Here is a 24658-nt window from a genome sequence, read left to right on the forward strand (position 1 = left end):
CTCCAGCACAGAGGCTGAGACAGGCTCAGAGCTCCAAGGCCTTAGGGTGCGATGATGACGCAACCACTGCCCTATAGAACAGGGAGTGGGCATTGGCAGGTTGACGCTGTTCCCATCAGTAAACACATTATCTAGAATTTGTCCAGGACTCTGCAGTGAGGACACTGAGTTGCATTGTTCAAGATGACAGAGCACAAAAGTACTTCCCAGTGAACTGTCCCTATGTAAAATTATCCCCTGGCAAACGTCTCTCCCAGCTTAACTCTGTCACCTTTTCGTCACCTCCTGCATGTTGCCTCCCATCAATGATTGGACATTGCGTGCCGAGTGATTGGGTGTTAGGTACTTGCATCAGGAGCCCAGGTTTCATCCATCTCTCTGCTCCACCACCCTAGATGGAGCTTAGGAGATGATCGAAGGGGTTCCTTCCCCTGAAGTGTTGGGGCCAGCTGCACCTGCACCCCATGGACTGGAAGTGAGGAGGCAGGGGAGGAACATCAAAGCCATGTCATTAGAGGAAGGGAAATGGAGGTTGGATGAGCAAAGCCAACCTGTGTCTGCCATTCTGGGGTTCTTGGGGATTGCTTCTGAGGCAGGGAAGGGAGCGGTTTTCCATCCAGGAGTGGAAATGGCACCAGCTTGATTCACTTCCTAGTTGTGCTGCTGCCTGGTCATGTGACCTGGCTCAAGCACATTCTTTCTGTCTCTTCGGCCTCAGTTTCTCCATCTGTACAATGGTTGGAGAAATGGACTCCACTCTGATGTTTCAAGATGCTATGGATTCTTTACATGTCATTTTTCCTCAACTGCACAGAGACGAAGTGCACCCAGAAAGGGCTCTGAACCCCTCAAGAAGAAGAATGCTGAGATGTGGCGCCTCAGATAAGCATCTGTGGTGGAGAAAGCCGCGGGCAGCACCCCTCCAAGTCTGCTCCTGCTTAAGTGGTGTCTGAAGTCACCACCTCTGCAGAACATCACGCTAATTGCTAAAACCCTTCCAATTTTCCTTTTTCTCCTCCAGGCATCACCAAATCGGCCCCCCTGAGAGTGTCCCAGCTCTTCTCCAGGTGAGTGCCATTCACTTGTCTCCTGCTCACATGCCCCTCCTTTTCTTCTCTCTTGGGAGGTAGAGGTTAAGAGAGAGGGCCCTGGAGATCCACGCCGTACTTCCTGTGTGGCCCTGGGTGCGTTACTTAAGCTCTCTGTGCCTACAGCTGTTCATCTGAGGATGAGAATAGAACCTTTCTCATAGGGTGCTTATGAGGATTAAAATAATTAATCCAGGTAAAGAATTTAGAAGAGAGCTTGGCACGTAACAAGCACTGCGTAAATGATGGCTATCAGCATCCTATCCAGATTCCCTGGATAGGAATCCCAGCCGTAGCACTTCCTAGCTGAGTGAGCTTGAGCAAGTCACCCCACCTCCCTGGGTCTGAGCCCTCCCATCTGGGAGAGGGGGACAGTCATGTTGCCTGCCGCCACGAAACCAGCAAAAGCAGGTAAAACACACTTAGAATGGGGCCTGGAGCAGAGTGTCCTCAGAGTCTTAGCTATTATTTTCTTCTTTCTTCTCTTCATTCTTTTTTTTTTTTATTCTTTTCTTTCTCCCCTTCCTCTCCTCTCCCATGCATAGCGAATTTCTTAATTTTTCCCTCCCTTTTCCTCACTGTCTTTCTCTCTCCTTTCCTCATTCCTTTCCTTTCCCTTCTTTTCAATCTCCCTTCTATTTTTTTTTTCTGCGAGACAGAGTCTTGCTGTGTCACCCAGGCTGAAGTGCAGGGGCGCGATCTCAGCTCACTGCAACCTCTGCCTCCCAGGTTCAAGTAGTTCTGCCTCAGCCTCCCAAGTAGCTGGGATTATAGGCTCCCTTCTTTCTATCCTTATTTTTCTCTCCCTTTTTCTCTTTCCCTTCCTCTCTTCCCTCCCCTTTTGTCCCCCATCCTTTTCTCTCCACCTCTCTCTCCCTTTTCCCCTCACTCCTTTCATCATGTCTTTATTCTATTTTAAGTTCCAGTATACACATGCAGAATGTGCAGGTTTGTTACATAGGTAAACATGTGCCATGGTGGTTTGCTGCACCTGTCAACCCATCACCTAGGTATTAAACTTGACATGCATTAGCTATTCTTCCTGATGCTCTCCCTCTCCCCTACCCTTCCCTAACAGGCCACAGTGTGTGTTGTATCCCTCCCTGTGTTCATGTGTTCTCATTGTTCAGCTCTCACTTGTAAGTGAGAACATGCAGTGTTTGGTTTTCTGTTCCTGCATTAGTTTGCTGAGGGTAAGGGTTTCCAGCTTCATCTGTATCCCTGCAAAGGACATGATCTTGTTCCTTTTTATGGCTGCTTAGTATTCTATGGTGTATCTCTACCACATTTTCCTTACCCAATCTATCATTGATGGGCATTTGGGATGATTCCAATGTCTTGGCTATTGTAAATAGTGCTGCAATGAACATATGCGTGCATGCATCCTTTCTTCCTCCTCTACCATTCACACATCACTCCTCAGTACCTAACCGCACACTGAGCCCTAGAAACTCAGAGATGGATGAGATGCAGTCTCTGCCCCCGGAGAGCTAGTCCAGTGGGGGAGATAAACCAGTAAATCAGAGATCTCAACCTGGCGCCATAAATGCTCCACCACAGGCACACGCTGGGGCAGTGGGAGCTCAGTGCTGGGATAGCCTTGCCCAGAGCCCTCTGGGTGCTGCCCTTGGGAGAAGCCATCCTGAGCCCACTGCTGCATGCCATGCCCTGGGTGCCCCTCAGGCTAGGTGGTGAGCTCCTCAGCATCTGGAAATCTTCCTTCCTCTCCAACATTGGAGCAGCTGTTGATAAGGAAGACATTTTCTTTGCCTTCCTTTCCCACCAGAAGATGTTTTGGGGAGTATTAGTAGCAACCGAGGACTGTTAAATCTACCTAACTTTTTTAAGGCCTCAGAGTTAGAAAGCTCCACCATCCTTCCTCTGAGTTTTAACTTTAGACCCTGTTTAATCTGAGCCACTTGAATGGGTTTTGATGGCAAGCAGGAGTTGATCGTCTTGGGTCTGCAGCATCTATTTCTCTTCTAAGGAAGGGTGTGAATTGGGAACATTTTCAAATAAGGCTCTCTGCTCTGCAGGTTGCATGCTTCTCAGGTGCCCCACAGAGCCGAAATATTGATGGATGAGACACCTTCCAGGACTGGGGCTGACATCTCCAGCTCAAATGAGTTTCTTATGCATTTTGCAACAGGTTCCCCCAAATAACCCTTTATCGTGGCAGTAGTCAAAAAGAAAGAAGGGCATAGGGACATCTGTTTATAATTCCATAAACTTTTGCATTCACCTGCTATGAGGCCTCAGGTGGAGGAGGAACTCTGGAAGCAAACAGGCTTTAGCAAAAGTGATGTAACGTAACCAAAATGGAATCAGATACAGATTGGGGAATCCATCAACATTTACCTGTACACTTAACCCAGTTGTGACAGTTAGAAACATGATAGTTGTGGTGTCTGGGGGAGGGTGGCATAGTGGAGGGGTTGAGGGTGTGGCCTCTGGAGCCAGGGTTCAAATTATCTATCTGCCGTATGCTTGTGGCGTGTTATTAAGTCCCTCTCTGCCTCTGTTTTCTTACCTGTAAAATGGGAATAGAAACAAAAATTACCTCCAAGGCTTGTCACAGTTGTGGTGGAGTTTAAATGAGCCAATTCACATGAAGTAAATAGGACAGTGCCTGGCACACAGGCATGAGAATTGACTACCTCTACCACTAAGGGAAGTGGCCCTTGTAGGCATTGTTGGAGACAGGCTGTGACTCGGTCTCAAGAGGTGGCTGCTGCTCAAATCCAGCTGATAGCACCACACAGGCACACAGACCCAGGTACGCTGAAGCACCTGCTTTTCAGGAGAAGGGAGACAAAGCGAGTGTGTTTGTGTGCGTGCCTGCCTGTGTGTGCATGTGTGTGCGTGTATGTGTGCACGTAACCTCCTGGTTTTCAAATTTTAACAACAATTTCAAATTAGGAAAGAAAAATAACCTCAATGGCCAAAGAAATTATATCCATGGATCTGTGGATTGGATGTGGCCCCTGGGCCACCATTTTGCTCCCTTTGTGTTAGGACAACTGACCTTGACTTTATTTATTGCTATCTGCAGGGCTGGATGAATCCTAGTCCTGTGAGGAATAGCAGATTCATGGTTCCAAGCATGGGCTCTGGAGTCAGACTCCTTCGTTTAAGCTCTATATTTACCACTTTGTAGCTGTGTTTTCAGTTCTCTGAGTTTTGGTTTCCTCATCTCTAAACCAGGAGAGATAAGAGCCTCCACCCCAGAGATTTGATAGGAGCATCCATGAGATATAATGTACATACCAGGTGCATGTGACACAATTCCCAACCCCTAGTAAAAAACACAATGTTTGGCTGCACCCACAGTACAAATATCTTAAGTAAGGAGCCCTGTACATCCTAGCCCATTATAGAACCTGTTGTTCTCCATGGAGTAGAGAAGTCATTTGTGGTCTTTGGTTGCAAGCAAGAGAAATCAACTCTGGCTGATATAAGTCTAAAAGAATTTTTGGGGGAATATCTGGAGTAGCTCACAACATAAATGAAATAATCAGGCCTCGAGAGAGATTAAGAATAGGACAGATTCGGGATTCAAGCAATATGGAGGATTTAAATTCCCAGGGCAGAGTCTGATTGGATGATATTGCATCATGTCCCCACCCCTTAGCTAAGAGCAAGACATCATGATTGACAGCCCTGTTAAAGCTGCAGTCAATTGAGAAGGTATCTAAATTAGGACAATTGGGGTAGGTTAGGCTATGCTACAGTAATCAGTAAACCTCGACATCTCAGTGGCTTCACCCAACAAAGGTTTGTTTCTTACTCACATAAAGTCCAGTGTGGATGGGGTGAAACCCTGCAAGGCAGCTCTCTCTTCTCCACAAGCTGACTCAGGGATCCAGGGTGTTTCCGTATTATGGCTCTGCCATCTCAACCTGTGCCCTCCACAGTTGCTATCAAAAGAAGAGAAAGGACAGGAGGGTTGCGGGGGATGTGTTCATTGGCCAGGCCTGCGAGTGGCTTACAGCATATCTGCTTACATTCTACGGGGCTGAACCCAGTCACACGGCTGAATCTGACTGCACAGGAGACAGAAAATGTAATCTTCCTGCTTCCCAGGCAAAGGAAAATAAAATGGCATTTGGTGAACATGTATGTTGTCTCTGCTCTGGAAAGAGTAGAACCCCAAAGAAAAATGGGGGTGTTAATATCAAGATAAGGAAGAAGGGGTACCAGACTGGGCTTGGAGATTTAATCTTCCCTCTTTCCACACAGATCTTGCCCACGTGTCCTCCCCAGCCAGCCTTCCACAGCCATGGCAGCCTACGGCCAGACGCAGTACAGTGCGGGGATCCAGCAGGCTACCCCCTATACAGCTTACCCACCTCCAGCACAAGCCTATGGAATCCCTTCCTACAGTGAGTAGCAAACAAGTCCTTACTCTCCTCCTCAGGTCCCCAAATCATGGTCTTTGTTCTGCACTATTGTCTCAGCTAAATGTGGATTAATAGACACAACCAACCTGATTTTGGATTAGAGATAAAGGGAAAAGAGTAACACTTTAAATATGGTTCAAATTCTATAGCCTATAATATCAAGATCCCTTTTGATGGCAAGAATTGGAAATTGAACCCAAGCTGGTTTAGGGAAAATCGGGACTGAATGATTTGCATACCGAGAGATCTGTGGATACAGCTGTCATCAAGTATGACTGGATCTAGGTGCTAAAGTGTCATCATGAGGAGTAAGTCTCTTTCCATCTTCAGATGCTCCCAGCAAGTTCTCCCTGCATAGCAGCAAAGATGGTGCCTGTCCACTCAAGGTTTGCATCCTTTTAGCTCTGCATGCCCAGTGGAAAGAGAGCTCATCTTTCCCGGGAGTTCCAACAGAATCCCATATTGGCCCTCATTGGCCCAAGTTGGGCCATGTGGCAATGCTTATAGCAAGGCAAGGAGAACAGGGGGATGGAGATAAGGGAGCTGAAGCCTATGGATTATCTTTGAAGAAGGGATGGTTTTCTTAAAGGAAAACAGAATGGTAGTATCGGAAGAAGGAGAAATGGATGTGGTGGGGGATGGGGCAGAAACAACAGACCTCCCGCCCTTGACTGTTCACATCTTACAGCTAAGAACTGAAGACTTGCGAACCTGGCTCACCATCCATGCCCACCTGCCCTTGCCTCTGGCCTTGAGTCATGCTATTCCCTCCCCTCCTAGCTGATATCTTAACCAAAGCCCTTTTAGTAGCAAGTGACAAAAACCCAAGCTAATCAGCTGGAGGAAACAGGGGAGTTTATTGCCTACATAGCTGGAAAAACCTAGGGCACTGGCTTCAGGCGGGCCTGGGTCCAGGTCCTCAAGGGATAATATCAGGACTCAGCCTCTGCTTCCCTTTCTGTGGGCCTCAGGCTCAGGCAGGCTGTCCCACTGTGGTGGCAAAGACAGCCCTGGCAGTTTCAGGCTGCAGTGTCCCCCAAAAAGAGAGCCCCTCCTGTCTAGGACTTCCTGCAGAGTCCCAGGAATTTCTCTACTGGACTCCCACATCCATCCAAGAAGATAGGTGCTGTGGGTGGCCATATTTGGCCACATGTCCACCCGCAGGACCAGGGGTCAGGTCAGCCTCACCCAAAACAACTGACCTGAAGGTGAGGAAGGGGTGGTTCACAAAGGAGAAGGAGGCAGAAAGAAACTACAGATAGCCACTCCACATGACTTTACAGCCCACCCAAACCCGGGCTATCCAGTGGAAAGGACGTAGCGTTGGTAGGCAGGGACCTGCCTGCCTGACTTCGCTCCCCCTGACTCTCCAGGCCTCAGTTTCCTCAATTGTAAAATTAATATGCTCATTTCGTCTTCCCACCTAGAGGGGTCCTGCTTGAGTTGAGTGCAGAGGCTGACTCTTATATTTCTTTCCTCCCTCCTCTTCCTCCATACCTCTGCCCTGTTTGTTTGTTCATTCATTCATTCAACATTGAATCATGTGTGGGGCAGACAGTGGTCAACAAAGCAGAACGGGCCCTGTCTTCATGGAGATTACTGCCTAAAACCGATGATCAGGCAGCACTAGACCCACATTTTTGGTGTCAGGGGTCGGTGGCTCTGGGTAGACAAGAGCCCTACAGACATTTCCTTTTAGCTTTAGTTTGCCACAGTCCTCACCCAGCCCACGTTACTCCCTCGAATTATCTGCCTTTTCCATGAAGACACTTGAGTTTGCAAACTCTAGCCTAGAGATAGAAAAAAAGTTTTTTTAATTTTCTTTTTTTGAGACAGCATCTCACTCTGTTGCCCAGCCACAGTGCAGTGGCACCATTGCAGCTCACTGCAAGCTCAACATCACAGGCTCAAGTGATCCTCCCACCTCAGCCTCCCAAATAGCTCGGACTACAGGCATACGCTACTGCGCCCTGCTAATTTTTTTGTATTTTTTTGTAGAGGTGAGGTTTTGCCATGTTGGCCAAGCAGGTCTCAAATTCCTGGCCTCAACTGATCCACCGCCTTGGCCTCCCAAGGTGCTGAGACTACAAACGGGAGCCACTGTACCTGGCCCAAGATTTTTAAATCTATATGTGTAATTTCAAGTTATGATGCATGGCATAAAGGAAGCAAAGACTTGTTTTAGGTTCTAGGGCTGGGAAAGGCCTTTTAAATAAGGAGCGAAATTCAGCTGAGAACTGAGAGATGGCCACATGCAGGCACAGACGGGAGAGCATCTAGGCAGAGGGGCAGGCCCTGGTAATGGGGAGGAGCTTGGCAATTCTGAGAAGACTAATGGCTGGAGCACAATGGGAGATGAGGTGAATGAGGTGGGCGGGGCCTCCGAGGCCCAGGAAAGATTTGGGGTTCTGTTACAAGTGAGACTGGAAGCCACTAGAGGGTTTATAAGCAGTGGGTAATAGAATGCAACTTAGGTGGGTTTTTTTAAATTTTATTCTTATTTTTATTATTTTTAGAGACAGGGTCTGGCTCTGTCTTCCAGGCTGGAGTGCCATGGTGCAATCATAGCTCACTGCAGCCTCCACCTCCGAGGCTCAAGCAATCCTCCTCCCTCACCCTCATGAGTAGCTGGGACTTACAGGCATGCACTACCTCCCCTGGCTAATTTTTTTTTTATTTTTTTTGTAGAGACGGGGTGGCGGGGAGGGGGTCTCACTTTGTTACCCAGGCTGGTCTTGAACTTCTGACCTCAAGCAATCCTCCTATCTCTGCTTCCCAAAGTGCTACAATGACAGGCATGAGCTACCATGCCCAGCCTAGGTTTTAAAGATCACACTGGCTGCTGTGGTGAGGCTGGCTCAGATGGAATCAGGAGGAGAAGCAGGAAGGCCCGTTGGGAGACAGATGAAGCCTGGAGCAGGAAATGTTGGAGGCCTGAGGCGAGGCCATGGCAGCGGACAGACACGTGTAGACAGAATCAAGAGCAACTCTAGAGGCAGAATTGACAGGTCCTGTCGAGGCATCAGGCCAGGCTTAGTAATAGTCACCATCGTTGACTTCCTGTCACTCACATTGGTTTATTTCCACTAATTCCTTTAATCCCCACCTCAACCCTACGAGGAAGGTCATCTCATTATCCTCCGTTGAGCGATAAAGAAACAGAGACTCAGAGAGGTTAAATAACTTACCCAAGGTCACCCAGCTGGTTGGTGGCAGAGGTGGAATTAAGCCCAGGCAGCCTGGCTGTGGACCCCGAGCCCTCACCCACGGGGCTCCGACGCCTGGCTGTGCATTCTGTAAATCCCGGGGGATTACCTGTGACAGACCTTGGCCAACAGGTGTGGGCATCTTTTCTAACTTTTTTCCCCTGCTGTGCTAGAAGGCTTAGAATACAATCACACATAAGTTACCCCGCTTGGCTGACAGCCAAGAAAAATGAAGCCATATTCTTTTTCACATAAAAGAGAAAACTAGCCCTGTTCCCAGACAAAACATGGCGTCAGATGGAAATCAGTTTGGTGCAAAGTTATTTTACTGTCTCAGTTACTTTTGGAGCATCTGTTCCTGGATGATACAGTGTAGATGATAAGAGCACATGTCCTGGAATTCTGCTGCCTGGATTCACATCCCACCCTTGCCTGTTGCAGGCTGCAAGACCCCGAGGGAGCAGCCTCCCCTCCCTAAACGTCTGTTTTCACATTCATACAATGGGAGTAATACTAAGTCTACCCCTCTCATGATTGCTGGGAGGATTCAATGAGATCGTCTACACCAGGGGTTGGCTATCTTCTTCTGCAAAGGCGCAGGTGGTAAATATTTTCTACTTTGTGATCCATAAGGTGTTTATCACAACTACTCAGCTCTGCCATTGTGGCGTGAAAGTAGCCAGACCGAATGTAAACGAATGGGTGTGTCTGTGTTCCAATAAAACTTTATTTACACAAACAGGCAGTGGACCAGATTTGGTCCATGACTCTGATCTAGATGAAGGGCTTCCTCACCAGGGCCCACCCCAAGAGAAATGCTCAATAAATGTCACCTGTCCCAGTAGAAACCAGGCTGCCACACACACACACGCGTGCGTGCACACACACACACATACACACACAGAATGTCCATGTCACTGAACAATAACAGGTGGATGAAAAGCCGTTTCCCTTTACATCTGCCTGTGCCTGAGCAAGCCGTGTTTGCTCATCGTCTGGACAAACCTTGTTGAATCTTGTCAGGAAACTTTTTTCGTTGCTCCTTGGCAAATAGTGCTATTTACTTTGTTTAAATAGCTGCAGGAAATAACACAATTGAGCAAACTAGAGACAAGGACAGTTAGAGTATTGAGTATTTTTTTCTCAATTTATTATGCAATATTAAAGACATACATAATAGAGTAATACTACGACACCTATGAACTGACCATTCAATTTAAAAAATAAAAGGAGGTGGCCTTCCTTTCCTCTTAAAGATTCCTGTGCCCCCAAATTTCATGTTTATCATTCCCCTGCATTTTTTTATGTAGAAGAGATCAACAAACTTTTTCTATAAAGAGCCACATAGTAAATATTTTTGTCTTAGCAGACCACACAGTCTCTATCTCAGTCACTCAACTCTGCCATTGTAGCATGAAAGCAGCCATAGACAAAGCATAAACGAATGGGCTGTCTATGTCTCAAAAAACTTTATTTACAAAAATGAACAGCAGATCACATTTGGCCTATGGGCTGGAGTTTGCTGACCTTTAATGTAGAGTATTTTAAGCATGTTTCAAAACTTTACCTACATTGCATCTTTTAGTACACATTCTTTTGCAACTTGCTTTTTCCACCCAACATTATGTCTGTAAAATGTATCCATATTCATACAAGTAGCTGTACTTCATTCATTTTCACTACTGTATAATATTCCACTACTTGATGGCACCATAATTTACTTACCCATTCTTTAGACAGTCTTTTAGGGTTTTGTTCATTTTTCATTACATAGGATGCTGCAGTCAGCATCTTTATGTATTTCTCAGGGGTGGAAACCTATGAGAGGAATTTCTGGGTCATGGGGTATATGCATTCTTCACTATCCTGGATAATGGCAAAGAATTTTTGTTGTCTCTGGCTTTGTAAAAAGCCACTCCAGAACTTAGTGGCTTAAAACAACACTGACGTATTATTTCTGTGGGCTGGCCGGGTGGGCCTGCTGCTGGTCTCCCACAGTCCCTCTCATGCTGCTGTGCTCAGCCAGCAGGTGGGCTGGAGCTGCCTAGATGGCACGGTGGGGCCTCTCTCTCATGTGGCCCTTCCTCCTGGGTTTCTTCAGGCATGGTGGGCCCAGGTTCCAGGAGGCTGAAGATAGAAGCTTCAAAGCCTCTGGGTGCTGAGTCTCGAGAACTACTGGGCGTAGTGGCACACACGTGCTCCCAACTACTAGAGAGGCTGAGGTGGGAGGATCACTTGAGCCTGGGAGGTCGAGGCTACAGTGAGCTGTGAGCATGCCACTGCACTCCAGCCTGGGTGACAGAGTGAAATCCTGTCTCAAAAAAAAAAAGTAGTTACATATTTATTTTAATATGCATTTATATCTATATATATGTGTGTGTATGTGTACAAATATATATATATAATATATATATAAAATATGGAACCTGTGATTTCTTGGTCATTATTACTTAAGGCAAGCAAATAGTTTTAAAATTGAGTTGATTTTTTTTTTTTTTTGAGATGTAGTCTCGCTCTGTCTCCCAGGCTGGAGTGCAGTGGCATGATCTCGGCTCACTGCAACCTCTGCCTCCCACGTTCAAGTGATTCTCCTGCTTCAGCCTCCTGAATAGCTGGGATTACATATGTGCACCACCACACCCAGCTAATTTTTTGTATTTTTAGTAGAGACATGGTTTCACCATGTTTCCCAGGCTGATCTTGAACTCCTGGCCTCAAATGATCTGCCTGCCTCGGCATCCCAAAGTGCTGGGATTGCAGACATGAGCCACCACGCCTGGCCTGATGTTTAAAAATAACATGAAATGAATCATTATATGGATGGTGCTGGGATATGGGAAAACCAAGCAAGTGGTGCACAACATTGAAAATGGGGAAGCACTAATTTGGTCCAACACCCTCATTGTAGTCACGAGGAAACTGAGGCTTGGAAAGCAGAGGGCACCTGCCTCAGTGATACCACAGAGCCAGGACAGGAAACGAGGACTCCGGGCTGTGCCATGTGCCATGGGCTGATCCAAATTCACATCACTGAGCACCTGCTCAAGGGGCTGTTGATATTTTAAACTTGAACCATCTCCTGTCTCTCCTCTGCTCAGATCCCTCCAGGGCCCCTCTCAGGATCAAAGCCAAAGGTTTTCCACTGCAGTATCTTTGCCCTGTCCCCACCTTGATGACCTTTCTCACCTCATCACTCACCCTCTCCCCAACCCTTACCCCACTCCAGCCTCACTGGCCTCCTTGCTGTTAGTTCATCCAACATACCAAGTACACTCCTGCCTCAGGACCTTTGCACATGCCTTCCCTCTGCCTGGACAGGTATTCCTTTGGGTGTCCACAGGTCTTGCTCCTTTGCTTCCTTCAGGTCTTTGTTCAAATGTCTCTTCCTCCATGGGACCTCTTCCTCCTCCTCCAAGGGACCTCTTCCTCCTCCTCCAAGGGACCTTTCCGGATCACTCTGTTTGAGATTTCAAATCCCAACTCCCCTTAACCAACTTTGCTACCTCCTTCCCTGCTTCATTCTTCTTTTTAGCACCATAAGACTCTAAATGGAGTCCAAAAAATTTAATCATGTTTGGAGAATTGTGTTAGTGTGAGGTTCATAAGATGGCAGGGAAAAGTGTGTGCCACTGAGTGTGCCAGGGAGTCTGGGAGCCAATCATGTTGTCTCTTGTGTTACCCAAAAAGTATTTTGTATGCTTCTCCTCTACTGTGTGTTTTTACTTGTTTTTCTACTGTCATTCTCCTCCCACTAGCATATAAGCTCCAACCACTACAGTATCTGCAGCATCAAGATCTGTATCTCCTGACCTGTTGCAGGTGCTGAGCTAATAGCTATGAATGAGTGAATGAATGCTTATTGGCTCTCTGTTGTTGACACCCTCTCTGAAATCCACATGCTCACTTTGGTGCTTCCATGAGCGGAAGCCAGTGGAACTTGCAGATAGTTCACGAGCACCTTTTCGGAGGCCTCTTTCTCTTTGCTGTGAAGATACTTATCAGAGCTGCCTGGGGAGCAACAGGTCTCATGAGATCAGTCTGTCCCCGGGCCAAACCGTGACCAGATTTCCTTTGAACATAGTCTCTTAGAGCAGTGTTTCTCTATCTGGTTTAAAAGACCAGTTTTCGGGTTTTTGCTTTTTAATTGCCATTCCACTATGGACTAATATTTTAGTAAAATAAAATGAATTACTAGAAAAATCAAATTAAAATTTTTATTTATTTATTTATTTATTTGAGATGAAGTCTCACTCTGTAGCCCAGGCTGGAGTGCAGTGGCGTGATCTCGGCTCACTGCAACCTCCACCTTCTAGTTTCAAGCAATTCTCGTGCCTCAGCCTCCTGAGTAGCTGGGATTAGAGGTGTACACCACCACACCCAATTAATTTTTGTATTTTTAGTAGAGACAGGGTTTCGTCATGTTAGCCAGGCTGGTCTCCAACTCCTGACCTCAAGTGATCCACCCACCTCGGCCTCCCAAAGTGCTGGGATTACAGGCGTGAGCCACCGTACTGGGCCAAATTAAAATGTTTTAAAAGCATATAAATACAAGTCTGGAGAAATGGCCTTAGATGTCAGATCCCCAAAACTTAGATCCCCAAAAGTTTCGGGATGTTTACTTCTCAGTGTCTGACTTTCTCATTCTGAACTTGTGACTGATGCTTGGACCACAGTCTGGACAACAGACTTATGGGACGAAGGCCCTCGTGTGCCTTTGCCATTTTCATATTCTCTTCTCTTTCTCATGGATTAGAATTTTATGATCCAACCCCTTCAGCAAACAAAAGAAGAGATGAAAAACTTTATTTTCTTTTCTTTCATAGTCGTTCATTCACCAGACAATTTTTGAGCACCTACTATATGCAAGACAGGGAGCCACATATGGGGAGATTGCAGGGTACAAGAGGGACCCAACCCCGCCCTCCTGGAGCCTCCAGCCTAAACAGAGAGCAGAGGTTCAACAGTGAACTGGGATGAGTGCCAAGCAGGAGAACTGCATGCTACTCAGGGCTGACTTAGGTCATAGAAGACCTTTCTAGGGAAACAACATTTACCTGATAGAGGAGAGGGAGGTGTGGGTTCCAGGCAGAGGAAGCAACATATGCAAAGGCTTTGAGTCCAAAGACATGGTTGCAGTTTGTCTGTATCATATATTTAATATGGACAATGTCGGTACCCTTAGAGGCAGCAATTTTTGTCTTGTATCCAACCAAGACAAACACTCTGACATTGCTTGAGGAAGTATGTACATTTCATCTTGGATTGTGATAGTAAAAACTGGAATCAACCTGGAGTTCATCATCAGGGAACTGGCTGAACAAGCAGTGATATTTCCGATTCTGGCTTTCCATCCCGTCTCTAAAACAAACAGAGTGTCTGAGCATATGGCTTGGGCAGAGTGAGGGAAGGAGCCCAGGAAAGGCAGTGAGGTCAGAGGGGTGGGCAGAGCCCACATAGGGCCTTGGGGGTCACTGCAGAGTTTAGGTTTTACTTTAGGTGCACAGTGAGGCAGACCGTACCCAATGCAACATTAACGTTAAATTCCTAGTGGACTGAGCAGAAAGAAGGTGCTGTATAAATATTGCTTGTTGCTGCCATCATTGTTGTTACTAAAGTCTGGCACCATCGATGGCATAAAACCCCTTCACACCTGTTATTGAGAAGCATCAAGATAAGGAACCTTGACTTCAGAGTTATCCGCCAATTGCAAGACCCCAGTCCAATGGATTGGCAATCTCAATTCCCACATCTTTAAAATGAAGGAAGTAATATATAGCCTGTTTTGTGGGACTGATGTGAGGATAAAAGAGATGTGTGCTTTAATTACTTCATTCAGAGCCTTTCTATGTTCATTCTTTCCTCTTACTTTAATTTCCTAACAACCCATCATTTCACAAGAAAGGAGGCCTCCAACCTGGGGTTGCAGGAGAAACTTTCCAGGTCACCAATCAATGAAGCAAACCATCTAGGACTCCAGCCCAGATTTCCTGACTCAGAATCTATCTGTTTTTACCTTACTAAGCATTCTCTTATTTTACGGGGTTGACAGGATAAGGAGGAGGAAATTTCAATACAAAAACCATCAACAGAACTAGAAATGTTCTTGAAAGAAATGAAATTTTAAACAGCAATGAGATACTGTTTTATACCCATAAGATAGACAGAGATAAGCAATGTTTGATAACACAGTTGATGTGGTTGTGGAGAAGCAGGACTCACTCAGTGACTGGAGAGAATGTCACCTACAATCTAGGGAGCAACATCCAAGAAAATTTAAGATGCTCTTGCCCTGGACTCGGTGATTCCAACTACTGGGAATTTACCTAAAAGATAGACTTGCACATGTGCACAAAATGTGTGTGTGTGTGTATGTGTGTGTGTGTGTATGTGTGTGTGTGTGTGTGTATGTGTAGAGTGATGACTATAAGCTGCAGCAAATACATATGTATATGCATATAGGTACATCTATATATTAAATATATTTTCTGCATGTATATATGTGTGTATATATACACATTTGTTGCATGTGTGTGTGTTATGTGTGTATTTGCTGCAGCTTAAATTACAGTCATAAAATCTCAAAACCGCCCAAAAGTTAATGAATAGGAAACTGGTTGAATGATGAGGAAACCACACATTAGAATGTCACACAGCCATCAATACAGAACAAGGAAGGACTTTATAAGCTCATGAAGAATGATCATTACCACATATTGTGAAGCAGTAAAAGAAAAAGAAGAAAATGAAGAACAGAATTTATAGAATACTCCTGTTTATTTTTTAAAAGATGGAATAGATACATACATTACATATGTATATTATAAACATAAGTTTGTATATGCACAGAACCTGTCTGGAAGTGAATTGTGTTCCATAAAGCTGGTAATCGTGGTTGCCTATAGGCAGAAGAGCTGGGATTTGAGGTCAGGGGTAGGAAGAGAAACTTTGCTTTATGCCTTTTGTACTATTGGAATTTTCTACAATGCATTCATTACATTTTCAATAAAAATTAAGTGAATGAGCTGATGATGGTCAGCCTCTCCTCCTCAACACAGTCCTTTTCTCAGCCAGTTGTTCATGGAATTAGTACCTATGCTTTAGGTAAGCATGCCGAGTTTTGCTGAAGCTGAAGGCAGATTTGTAACTGTGGCCTTGGGATAAGCAGATCCCCCCGTGAGATTGGAGAGTGTCTTACAGTTAAGTGACATCATCTTTGCAGAGGAAGGGTGGTTCATTTCACACCTTTGCCCAAAATCCTAATGGACATTTAAGCCATACACGGCACTACTCAGTGGAGTAGTGGGCTGCAGGCTTGCATACCTACCAAGCTGGCAGGTAGCATGAAGCTGGCGGCATGTACAAAATATGAGACCTTCGTACCTACCAAGCTGGCAGGTAGCATGAAGCTGGTGGCATGTACAAAATATGAGACCTTCGTGGCCTGCCTTTCCCTTCTCCACTTTTGATAGGGTCCTAGGATGTACCAAAACAAATCACAACTACAATGAGAAAATAGCACCTTAAAACCAGCTTCAAAGTCCTGCAGATGGAATGAAATCTATGATGACCTGGGAAACACGTGAATTGGGAGCCCACAGGGGCAGCTTGTGGTCACATGGGTTGCAGACATGGTGTTACTAGACCATCTTGTCATTCAAAAAGAAGCCGTAAGTCCAGCTTTTTGTGTATGAAATGTCCTGACTTTTAACAAAATCAATTAATTCAGTTTTTCTTAAAAATATGCTGGCCAAGTCAAATGTCTATAGGCTCACTTTGGCTGACAAGCCACCAGTTTGCAACTCCTCACTTGGAAGCTGATAAAATTGCATACTGTCTTGACCCAGTGGCTCTTTTGTGGGTGACAAGGATGCATCCTAATCATGTGTCCTTGGTCCTTTTTTTTTCCCCCTCTTCCTTCAAAGGCATCAAGACAGAAGACAGCTTGAACCATTCCCCTGGCCAGAGTGGATTCCTCAGCTATGGCTCCAGCTTCAGCACCCCACCCACTGGACAGAGCCCATACACCTACCAGATGCACGGTCAGTGTGGCGCTGTGGCCCCTTCCTGCCCATCTCTAAGGACCACCTAAGTTGGGTGTCCATTCATTCATTCATTCAGCAGATTTTTTGAGCACCTACTATGTGCCAGGCTCTATCTCAAGGAGTGGAGAAAATAGATACGAGATCTGCCTTCATGGTCGTTACCTGGCAGTGGGGAGAGACTAACGATAAAGTTGGCAAATAAGCCAGATGATTTGGGAAGGGGTTGAATGTAATAAGGCAAATAAACCTGGTCTTTGCATAAAGAGTGATGAGCACTTGGGAGGTCAGGAAAGGTGAGATTTGTGACTTTAGATCAAATCACCAGGGAAGGCTCTTCGAAGAGATGACATTGGGCAGAAACCCAAAGGGTGAGGCAGAGCAGCCACATTAGACATCTTGAAGAATAGCATTCCAGGCAGAGGGAACAGCCTGTGCAAACTCTGCATGCAGGGAAATGTCTGGATGTATTTGAGGCACAGAGCTGAGACCAGTGAGACTGGAGCAAAGTCAGAAGGCATGTGGGAGGAAAGAATCTTGGAGAAAGAGCCAGGCACAATCACACATGGCCTTGAGGGATATGGGAAGGAGTTTGCTTGTATTGTAAGTGTGATGGGACAGGCAAGTCTATTGTAGAGACTCGGAAATGTCGGGTAGTGGAAATATTGGACAGTCAGGTGAAGAAGCTGTTATTCCAGGCAGGAGGATCAAGGCTCTGCAGCCCTAGAGGGTGGCCTTAAGGAAGAAAGAACTCCATTGTGTAACCCTCCACCCACATGCCATAAGGAACTGGCTTACTGGGTTCTCCCATGCTCGTCTCCACTCTTTTACCATCCAAGAGCCTTTCTCTGTTCTGATGCCCCCTTGGGAGCCTGCTAGAGTTGATGCATGGAGCAGGGGGCTGGTGGATGTAATTATGGGGATCCCCATTCTGCTGTTTCCCTTTGTATAAGCTGCTAAAAATTACCATCAAGGGTCTGAAAGAGTAAAACGATAAGATGGTAGGCTGATGAGTGATTGTACTTTTTTTTGAGACGGAGTCTTGCTATGTTGCTCAGACTGGGCTCAAGTGATTCTGCCACCTCAGCCTCCTGAGTATCTAGGACCACAGCTGTGCGCTGCTGCACCCAGCTTTGATAGTACTTTTTTTTTTTAAAGAAACTACTTGGAAGTACTATCACTTCATCTTTATTATTTTAATTTTTTATTAAGGAAGTAATAAAAATGATTGTCAAGGGCAGCATTTCAGGAAAAAAAAAATTGTGAAAGGAGAACAAATAATCTTAGATATGTGTGTAGGGAAAGCAGATGATAAGCATTCATGCCCAGCCCTGAGAATAGCTTCCTGGTAAGGTCTGTGTCCAAGATTGTCAGGGATGCCATGAGCTAGCCTTGACCAAACATGCTAGGTGCCAGGTGATGCTCTGTGGGTTCGCTCATACAACCTTCATGACGCTCTCAAGCAATGGTACTGTATTATTCCCATTTCACAGAAGAGGAAACTGAGGCATAGAAGGAATGACTGATTTGTCCAACACCAGGGCAAGGATTTTAGATTTTATTATAAGCGTAATGGCAAAGGGACTGTGTCAGATCTCTTGGGGGCCTGGTGGAATCCCAACCCCCAGCCTCACTGCAAAGCCCGTCGCTGTAACCCTGGCACTTTCCTGCCTCCTCTGCTTCTGCTGTCACGTCTGTGTCCCCAGTCGGGGCCTTTCTGAGGCCCACTGAAGGGAGTAAACTGCTGAGACCCATCTCTCCAAGTGGGGAGTGAATGATGGCACCGGCCCTGTTAATAGGAGGTGTGTGAAGGTACTGAACTTGAACTTGCATTTGAGTCCATCTCAAGCCAGTTTCTTTCCAGCTCTTTAAATAGAAACAAGACTTACTGCCTCAGGGCTTCTGAGGCCACAGAGGTTGAAATGGAAACCCGGTCCCCATATCCCATTTTGACACCCCCTCAGTCACACAGTAAGTGATCTAAGTTATGTAGGAGAGGCCCCCATTCATTCATTCATTCATTCATTTCGTATGTTGAGCACCAGCTTGACACCTGGCACCCTTCTAGGTACTGAGGGCATAGCAGCCCACAAAGACAGTCTCCTCATGGAGAAAGATGGACAGTAATCAATTGAGAAATAGATAGATAATTATAGATTGTGATAAAGCCTGTGACAGACAAAAACATGGTGGCATGCTGGACCGTGAGCAGTTATGGACCAGGAGTGGTGATCGGCATTCAGCAGGTGGTCAGGGGCCTCCCGATGGAAAGGAGGCTGCCACAGGAGGGGCCAGAGGCGGGCCGGGCCGTACAGGCAGCGGGAACACAAGAGTAAAGGCCCCGAGGCAGGAAAAGGCTCACAGTGTTCAAGGACTCCAGAGGAGCCTTATCCTATCCTCCCCAGATCAGGATATGCAGAATAATGTTCTTTCTTCTCTAGTCCTTACAGCAACCGCGTGAGGTGGGCACCATCAGCCCTGCTTTCATAGATGGTGAAAGTGAGGCTCAGAGAGGGCAAGTGACTTGCCCGAAACCGCAGAGCCGATAAGTGTTCAGAGCTGGGATTCAGACTCCAGTTTCTCCGGTGCCACTTCCTCTAAATGATGAGATTTCCTGGACTCCTTCAGGACTCCAGGCACTGTCCTGATGTCTGCACATAAACATGCCACTTAATCTCCCCAATAGCCCCATGACATGAGCACTGTCACTGCCCTCATCTTACAGGTGGAGAAACTGAGGCATAAAATGTTTCAGTCACTTACCCAAGGTCACACGGCCATGGCAGTGGGAAATGAGCCAGGCAGTTGCCCAGGCACATAACCCTCACGCCATCCTGCCCTTCACGCTCTCTTAGATCCATCTAGAAGGTGATTCTCAGGGGTGAGCCTAGGGCCCCACCCCCCACCTCAATCCCCACCAGCCAACGTCTCCAGCTCTCTTCTCGCCCTACCATGGGAATCGTCCAGGTTATTTTCTTATCCTCCTCGCAGCCCAGATGACAGAAGGGCAGCGGCAGCAGCTGGGCTTCGTCCCAATTAACTGCCTTCAGTCTGATGCTAATGGCTATAAACTGCTCTTGAAACAGCCCAGGCATTTTGCAAGCTGACATATCCCTCCTTAAGTATTTTTTTCAAACGCAAACACAGAACGCTCACACACCATGCCCATGTGCTTCCTATTAACTTTTTTTTTTTTTTTTTGAGTTGATCCAGAGGAGAAATAAACTCTCGAACTACTGAGAGCATTTCAGAATGGAAGACATTGGTTGAGCTTAGTTTCTCAGAGGAAGAAGAAAATAAAGAAGATTGAGGCTTATGAACTTTTAGGCCTGAAAATGCTGATTTTGTGAAATTGGCCCATGGTGAGAGGCTAGCATGAGTCTTTTTCCTTTCTAAGAATTAAAACCATAATTTTGGCCCATAATCCCAGCACTTTGGGAGACCAAGGCAGGTATATTTATTGCTTGAGTCCAGGAGTTCAAGATCAGCCTGGGAAACCTGGTGAAACCCATCTCTACAAAAAAAAAAAAATTATCTGGGCATGATGATGCGTGCCTGTAGTCCTAGCTATTCAGTATACTGAGGTAGGAGGATCAGTTTTCAGCCTGGGAGGTCAAGGCTGCAGTAAGCTGTGATCATGCCACTGCACTCCAGCCTGAGCAATAGAGCAAGACCCTGTGTTTAAAAAAAAAAAAAAAAAAAATGCTGGGTATGGTGGTGTGCACCTGTAGTTCCAGCTACTCAGGAAGCTGAGGTGGAAGGATTGCTTTAGCCCAGGAGTTCAAGGTTGCAGTGAGCTATGATCACCCCAGTGCACTCCAGCCTGGGCAATAGAGCATGACCCTGTTCCAAAAAAAGAAAAAATATATAATTTTATAGACGCAAAAAAAGATGCTCATGGGACTCACCTCATCATTTTATAGATGAGTAAACTGAGGCACTGCAACAGAGCGTCTTACGGAAGATCACAGAGCAAGCTTTAGACAAGCCAGGATGCTTCCCACTAGGTCTTCTAGCTAATCTCATAAACATCCAACAACTTTAGCACAGCCATCACCCCATAAGGCCCTGGTTTGAGATCTGTATCTGTTTGGATAACACTGCCCCTCCATGGAATATACAATACGTGGAAAAGAAAAAAGTTCACAGCTCTTGTTCAGCCTTTGCAGAGTTGTTTATTTTCTTTATTTTAAGTTCACCCTGGGGTTTTTATAGCTGAAGTGTATTTCTTATAGGTTTGATTTTTTTTCTCTTTGGCTTCTTCTGATAAAACACTGCTATTCACAGAAATAACCACAAAGATTAAAAAGAGGGGGAAAAAAATCTCCAGAGTGTGTTATAAGAAGTTTCTGGTGCCACAGAGGAGTTAAGAGTTCTGGACCTGGCCTGTGGTCAGTCCTGGCGATACCCCACACACAGTGGCATGAGTTGGGGAAGCACATGGACTTCTCTGTGCCTCAGTTTCCTCACCCGTGAAACTGGTATCATAGAGAGGTGACAACATGAGGCTTTGGGAGACTAAATAACATGATTCATGGGCACCTCAGATGAGATCCATAAAGGCCGGATTTTCTTTTTATTATCTCTGTTATTCCTTCCTTAGCATGGTGGTTAAAAACAACTAAAAGCAGGGACTCTGAAGTCAGGTTGAGTTAACATCCAAATACGGCTGCAAACCAGCCCTGTGACCTTGAGCTCAGTTACTTCTCAGTACTCCAGTTTCCTTCCCTATGAAATGGGGACACTAAGAGTACCTTACTTGTGGGGTGCTATGATGACTAAATGAGTTAACGTATGTGAAGTGTTTAGAGCAGCACCTGGCACAAACTAACACTCTCTAAACGTTAATTATCGTTATTATGATTGATATTGCTAGCCTCACTTCAGGTTTGATGGGCCATGTTCTTTCCAAGTTCACTTCTATTTCTGAACTCTCAATTTTAGTAAGTGGTCAGGGTAAGAGAAAAGAGGAATACTAATTTGAGACTGTGGGACTGTCTGCATCCACATAAACTCCCCTTCCAGTGAACTCTGTATTGTAGGGAGACTTAAAAACAGGCCAAGTGCAGTAGCTCACGCCTATAATCCCAGCCTTTTGGGAGGCTGAGGCGGGCGGATCATCTGAGCTCAGGAGTTCAAGACCAGCCTGGCCAACATGGCAAAACCCCATCTCTACTTAAAATACAAAAATTAGCCGGGTGTGGTGGCACACGCCTGCAATTCCAGCTACTTGGGAGGGTAAGGCAGGAGAATCGCTTGAACCCGGGTGGCGGAGGTTGCAGTGAGCCGAGATCACGCCACTGCACTCCAGTCTGGGCAACAAAGCGAGACTCCATCTCAAAAAAAAAAAAAAAAGGCAAGAAAACAGTGGGAGCCCTATCCAATGGAAACTCTTTGCATTTATGAAGGGCCAGGGAACATGAAGACTGAAGCTTAGAACCCCTCCAGCAGCCACTCAGGAGCAACATGGAAACGTGCAATTCAAGGATGTGTAGGAAATTAAAAGTTCAGTAAAAGCACTTGTAACTCAGTGATCTCAGCTCGAGACCTCCGAGGCTGGATTGTGTTGGATTTAGGAAGTCTCTATGTCAGATTCATGAAATCTACCACCAGTAAACTGTGTGACCTTAGACAAGTCACAAAGCTTTCATGATCTGTATTCCACAGTTCTAGTGCTAACAAGCGTTCCAGGAAAAAATAAAGGGGCTGGGGCGGGTCATGGTCGTACATACCAAATACGTTTAGTAAATAGTGCATGCCACAAAGTTAAAATAGACATCTTTGCTACAGGACTTTTCAGAGCCTTTGCAGGCTGTTGTGCCTTGTACTTCTCCAGGAATAGAATTCAGGAGGCAGTTTTCCCAGGCAGGTGGGATGAGGGCCCCTCCGTCCAAACTCGTTCTGTGTTCGCTGAGAAGCCCTGGATGTCATGATCTTTTAGGAACCTTCCTTTATGAATGTTCTTTGAATTTCTATTGTTTTAAACAATGAACACGTATGTATTTCTTTTTCCTGTGTTTTAATTAAATTGTTTCTTGTTGAGATGGAGTCTCACTTTGTCGTCCAGGCTGGAGTACAATGGCGTGATCTCGGCTAACTGCAACCTCCGCCTCCTGGATTCAAGCAATTCTCCAGCCTCAGTCTCCCAAGTAGCTGGGATTACAGGCGCCTGCCACCACACCTGGCTAATTTTTGTATTTTTAGTAGAGATGGGGTTTCGCCATGTTGGTCGGGCTGGTCTCGAACTCCTTACCTCAAGTGATCTGCCCACTTCAGCCCCCCAAAGTGCTGAGATTACAGGCATGAGCCACTGTGCTCAGCCTTAGTTTTTAACTGAGATATAACTCACATCCCTAAACTTCACCCTTTTTTTTTTTTTTTTTTTTTTTTGAGGCAGGGTCTCTCTCTGTCGCCCAGGCTGGAGTGCAGTGGTGCGATGTCAGCTCACTGCAACCTTTGCCTCCTGGGCTCAAGCGATTCTCCCACCTCAGCCTCCCGAGTAGCTGGGACTAGCAGGTGCCCGCCACCATGCCCAGCTAATTTTGTTTATTTTTTATAGAGACAGGGTTTCATTGTGTTGCGTAGGCTGGTAAACTTCACCTTTTTAAAGTGTTCAATTTAGTGTTTTTAGTATGTTCACTAAAATTGTGCAACCAGCACCACTATCTAATTCCACAGCATTTTTGTCACCCCACAAAGAAACCCCATGCCCATTAGCATCACTCCCTAGTTCCTCTCCCTCCAGTATATTCCTTTTGTAATTAAAAAAAAAAAAGACACATGAATTTTTTAAACAGGTTATGCATTTACCTAGTTCGGGCATCTGTGGAAATCTTTCTTCTACCCTCATGCTACATCCACCCCGTTTCCAAACCCCTAACAATTAACCACTGTAATAATTTCATGGGAACCCATCCAGAACGTCTTTTTGCAAACATAAGTAAAATATAAGCAGTCTATTATCTTGTATGTTACTATTACAAGAATTAGTTCAGACGTGATTCATAAATAAGAAAACTATGTTAGTGTAACTCAGAAGTTGCACTGTTTCATTTGCTTCTAAGGGTTTCTCTATCACTGTTGTTGCTATGTGCCTTGATGTAGTTTTCTTTATGATTCTTGTGCTCTGTGTTCATTGAGACTCTTAGATCTGTGGATTTATCATTTCCATCAAATTTGGAAATTTTTCAGCCAATAGTTCTTCAAATTTTTTTCTGATGTTCCACCACCACTATCTCCCCACTCCAAGTTCATAAATCTTTTCTTCTGTAGTATCTGATCTGCTGCTAATTACATCCATGTCATTTTTCATCCCATACATCATTTTCATCTCCAGAAGTTTGATTTTGGGTATTTTTTGTTTGTTTTTTGTTTGTTTGTTTGTTTGTTTTGAAGATAGAGCCTCGCTCTGTCACCCAGGCTGGAGTGCAGTGGCGTAATCTCGGCTCATTGCAACCTCTGCCTCCAGGTTTCAAGCGATTCTCATGCCTCAGCCACCCGAGTAGCTGGGATTACAGGTGCTCACCACCACTCCTGGCTAATTTTTGTATTTTAAGTGGAGATGGGGTTTTGCCACGTTGGCCAGGCTGGTCTCAAGCTCCTGAGCTCAGGCAGTCTGTCCACCTCAGCCTCCCAAAGTGCTGGTACAGGCATGAGCCACCATGCCCAGCCTGGGTCTTTTTTTGATAACTTCCATGTCTCTACTTAACATGTCCAGTCTTTCTTCTGGCTTCTTGAACAGATAGAATCCAGTTGTAGTAAACGTTTTAATGTCCATGTCTAATTCTGTCATTCCTGTCATTTCTGGGTTCATTTTCATTGATTTTTCTCCGCGTTAAAAATCATATTTTTCTGCTTCCCTACATGCCTGATAAGTTTCAATTGGATGCCAAACATAAATTTTACCTTGCCAGATGCTGGATATT

General features: G+C 45.7%; 1 protein-coding gene across 6 annotated transcripts in view; it reads left to right on the forward strand.

The window, feature by feature from the left end:
- EYA2 (EYA transcriptional coactivator and phosphatase 2) overlaps positions 1 to 24658 on the forward strand; it is a 315378-nt gene that overhangs the window by 125093 nt on the left and 165627 nt on the right. For 4 of the 6 annotated variants that reach the window (XM_063658978.1, XM_063658975.1, XM_054467841.2 and 1 more), the window contains exons 3-5: positions 1022 to 1067; positions 5328 to 5470; positions 16617 to 16733. In XM_063658978.1, the coding sequence (XP_063515048.1) occupies positions 1022 to 1067; positions 5328 to 5470; positions 16617 to 16733 (306 nt within the window). The remainder of the gene's footprint in view (positions 1 to 1021; positions 1068 to 5327; positions 5471 to 16616; positions 16734 to 24658) is intronic. The other 2 variants (XM_063658976.1, XM_063658977.1) reach the window with 1 other exon arrangement.

The sequence above is a fragment of the Pongo pygmaeus genome, chromosome 21, assembly GCF_028885625.2.
Source record: "Pongo pygmaeus isolate AG05252 chromosome 21, NHGRI_mPonPyg2-v2.0_pri, whole genome shotgun sequence".
Lineage (NCBI taxonomy): Eukaryota > Metazoa > Chordata > Mammalia > Primates > Hominidae > Pongo > Pongo pygmaeus.